Source organism: Seriola lalandi, unplaced genomic scaffold (assembly GCF_002814215.2).
Source record: "Seriola lalandi dorsalis isolate HSWRI2012SDOR001 ecotype SW California unplaced genomic scaffold, Sedor1 jcf7180002054614, whole genome shotgun sequence".
Taxonomy (NCBI): domain Eukaryota; kingdom Metazoa; phylum Chordata; class Actinopteri; order Carangiformes; family Carangidae; genus Seriola; species Seriola lalandi.
Genome location: NW_019525167.1, coordinates 1,054,326 through 1,058,400, shown reverse-complemented (window position 1 = coordinate 1,058,400; position 4,075 = coordinate 1,054,326). Strand labels below are relative to the sequence as shown.

The 4,075-nt window shown below is 43.3% G+C and overlaps 1 protein-coding gene across 1 annotated transcript in view; it reads right to left on the bottom strand.

The window, feature by feature from the left end:
• The window catches only part of cttnbp2 (cortactin binding protein 2), a gene marked incomplete at its 3' end in the record, with an annotated part of 60,091 nt that extends 58,662 nt beyond the window's left edge, over nt 1–1,429 (bottom strand). Inside the window, exon 1 of the mRNA XM_023419972.2 lies at nt 1,072–1,429. Within this exon, the coding sequence (XP_023275740.1) occupies nt 1,072–1,203 (132 nt within the window). The remainder of the gene's footprint in view (nt 1–1,071) is intronic.
• Nucleotides 1,430–4,075: the final 2,646 nt, after the last annotated feature.

The following is a 4,075-nucleotide window of genomic DNA, read 5'->3' as shown; positions in this document are numbered from 1 at the left end:
GGGGACCGTGGCTGCTTTCTATTCCGGCAACTCCACACACATTTCAACCGGCCTACCTCTCCGGCCTCGGCGACGGCTTCACAAAGCTTTACAACAACAGAAAAGGTGAAGCTCAGTACAACAGTAGCCTAGAAGAGCAAAAGCACCACTGTCCATTTTGGCACAAGCTGTCAGGTCAATCACAGCGGACTGACAGGTTGCATCATGAGGCCAGCTGAGACAAGGGAAGGGAAGGTTTCTCTCGGCCTCCCGCCGGCCCCCGGGGGGCAACAGACTGATCTGAGCCGTGCAGAGTGAGCTGCTGCAACCTGTGAAAGGGCATGCGTGAGAAATCACAGCTAGGTGTGTGTAAACATGCGGAGCTCAACAAAGAGACTGCTTTAACAGAAACACTTTGTCTCGTCTTGCTTCTGACGATCAGTGTAAAAACCTTGTGGAAGGGGCGACAGCTTTGTAATGATCTCTTCCAATGTGTGGAGGCCTGGAAGAATCCATGTAGAGAGGATAGAAAAACATTTTCATGCAACTTGTAAAAAAAAAAAAAAAAAGAAAAAAGAAAAGGTGAAATTAAAGCAAATCAACAACCAGCCTTCATAAAGCCTCTGTTTTCAGATTGGGCTCTTAAGTGCAGCCAAACAATCAGCTCCCAGTCACTGTAACGTCTATGAGCTACAACCTGTGCAGCCAGCGACCATTCCTCCTCGGATCAGGCGCAGGATAACGACACAACTGCGGGGATGAATGTTCAAAGCAGCCGGTGGAGGCGAACAAAAGATCTGTGCTGTGTTGTCCACAAAGAAAAACACACACACACACACACACACACACACACGCACACGCACACGTACTATTCTGCCTGTGCCGCGGAGGGTAATTCAGGGTTATTTATCACCTGAAACCGAGAAGAAACCCCTTGTTTTCCTCCAGACATTGTCGCTGGACACCGCTGTTGCTTCACGAAATAGATGCGCACCGCGTTTCTCCCTCGTTTCTCCGTCACCGCCTCAAAGTCACGCCAGGTGAAAAACACCGTTGCACATGTAGCGTGTTCTCGAAACCCCGGTGTCTTACCGTGTCCACACTTCCCAGCACGGCGGTTGCCAGTGTTTGTACCGGAGGAGGAGGCTGCTCTCCGCTGGCTCCCTCCGACGCCATCTTCGTACTGTAGCGGTCTGCTGGAGTGAGGGCGCATCCGGCACTCATTAACTATTGCGCTGCTGGATGCGAACCGCGCCACGGACGGCCATCGAAAGAGAGAAAAAGGAGACGAGGTGTGATGAACTGAAAGGAAGCTGTAAGTCGAGGAGAGGGGAGGGGGAGAGAAAGAAAAAGAGAGAGAGAGAGATAGATAGAGAGGAGGACAGGTCACTGCTGTGAAAAGCCCACAGCCGAGTGCGCGGGCTGCTGCTGCTGCTGCTGCTGCTGCTGTGGGAGGGAGGGGGGCGTGCAGTCTGGTAGGCGTGGACCGACCGACGCGTAAAATCCAGATGCAGCCGCGGTGCGCTCCCAACAGGAGAGGAGGCGCGTCCCGACGGGCTGATTGACAACAGCATTTGTTGTCGGCCGCTGTAGCTGTAAAATAAGACGAGCGAGCGGTTCCCAAACGGCGGTTCAGGGACCTCCAGGTGAATAAAGATACTCCAACATGGGTGGGAAAAGAAAAACTTGTTAGAATTTAATAACAAACAGTGTCACAGTCAATGGAGGTTTTAAAAAGCTATTTTAAAACCTCCCCCCAGTCCCATACACAAATAAATTGAATTTCTATATATAAATATATGACATATGTGTACATATTAAATATAAGCACATATGGAAAAATTATATATGGGAGAAATTGGAATAACGTCATTTATTGACATTAATGTCTAGCTCATACAAATATGTATGTTTATGTATATATGTTTATATTGTAGACATATGTCACATAATATATATCCATCCCAAAGCCTGTCAGTATATGTTGGCATTAATATACAGTTTTCTAGAATGGGAAGAGACATGTTTAAAATGAATGAGAAATTAATAAGAAAAAAATATAAAAGTATATAGATTTTTTTATATGTACATCTATGTTGTTTTGATAAACGTGTTTATGTTTATAACATATATATATATATTAACATATATGGTTGCAACATATCAACCTGTCATATAACAATTCATAATATAGATGTTTTTAATATAATGTGTCTGCAGGTTGGAGTTGATTCAATGTGGAGTTAATTCTAACTCATTTATAAACTGTTCCTTTTCTTTTCAAAGTAAAACACACAGCTGTACTTGTACTGTGACAGTAGTGGAGTAAAGAATCCACAACATCCACCTGAAATGTAGAGAAGAAGAAGAAGAAGAGAGAGAAGAAGCATAAAGCAGCATAAAATGAAAATACCTCAAAGTTGTACTTTAATTTCTCTGTTTCAGTGGAAGCCTGTCAGTCGTCTCACGGCTTTTCATCTCCTGCACTTCCACAAACAAAATATGTCGCACAGTCTCACACGGTTCCTGGGGACAAACTCTGTTTTTTTTTTTTTTTACATATTTACGTCTCATTTCTTTGTAATTCACTTTTCATTTCCTCTCCAAACAAAGGAACAGATTAGTAACACTTCACAGACATAAACTGACTAAGAACATCAAAGACAAAGAAAGACAGAAAAAAAAATTACACTTTACACAATTTTCCAAAACACTTTCTGCCTGTTGTTCATTTTAAAAATTAATTGTTCAGAGTTATTGGACATTTCTCCCAAACACGCGTTGAAAGGGATGATGTTTTTATTTTCCAGTGCATGAGCACAATCCTACAACCTGTGGTCAGAGCCAGTCGGCACCACAGAGTTTAAAAAGTGCAACAAAGAAAAAGAAAATCTATATATTGGTGAACAGGCTTTTAGCTGTTTGTTTACAGTTGCACTTGTGATGACGTCCTGTTCCTCCTGTGTGGGGCTTGAAAGCTTTTAGTCTAAGTCAGTATGTTGATGTCAAGTGAATGTAATGTGATGAGAGTGATGCAGCTGAGGTCTGAGTATAAAATGAACATATACAGACCGACTATATAGGTTTAAACGGCTCTCTCAGAAAACGCAACCCTCAACAACATGTCTCTTTGTAATACACGCTCACATCACATGGCCGTCTTATTTCACTGCCTGTGAACTGAAACCAAAAAAAAAAGCAGAGCAGAAGCCCCAACGTTAATCTCACACGAGTCGATGCTCATGAGTTCAAATCTCTCGGCTCCGAGTCTGTTTATCCCAGAAAAGCAGGGAGAGGATAGGGGCCCTCTCCGCTCCCAGATGTGGCGTTTAGGATTAACGGACGCTGATCCGGCCTGGTCGTCCAGAATGAGGTTATTAAGTCTCTATTTGGGTCAAATGTTGCACGATGGATGTTGGCCGGTCGCATCCAGAGCTTGTTGACTTGTGATTTTTCCCTTACGTGAGAGGAAACACACGGTTAACCTGTGTATGTTTATTTTTGGATTAAATTGATTATATGCTGCTATGGAAGATTATAAAAAAAAAAAAAACTTTCCTGACCTTTACGCTCAGGAAAATGTGGGACAGACTTGGAAATCCACGTGAACGAAAGCTGTTTCTCTTTTTTGGAAGACCAGTTGACGAGGATTTCACCCAACAACATCTGTATTGTAAGCAGAGAGCGAAACAGATGTGTTGAAATCTATGGCTTTCGAGTGCAAACACTCACTAATGACTTGAAATCTTGAGAGCGACCGGCCTCAAAACATTAAGAATGATATTATTTTTCACCCTGTAATGCTTTCAAATGGTGTTATATGTTCCCTAAATCCTACACACACACACACACACACACACACACACACACACTTCAGATTGTGTGTGCAGAAGGCTGTCACTCAGTTCTTCGGTGATCCACAGGGGAATCTCAGATGTGAATTCCCGTCTTTCCCACAGGGATCTTTGTTTTTTTTTTTCTTACTGTCTTGTCATGTGTCAAATCCCAAACTCGTGTCTAAATCTGAGGCAGATCAGCGGAGACAGAGTTGTCATGTGGAGATAATTCCTCCCCAAAACCTTCTGAAAGAAAGCTC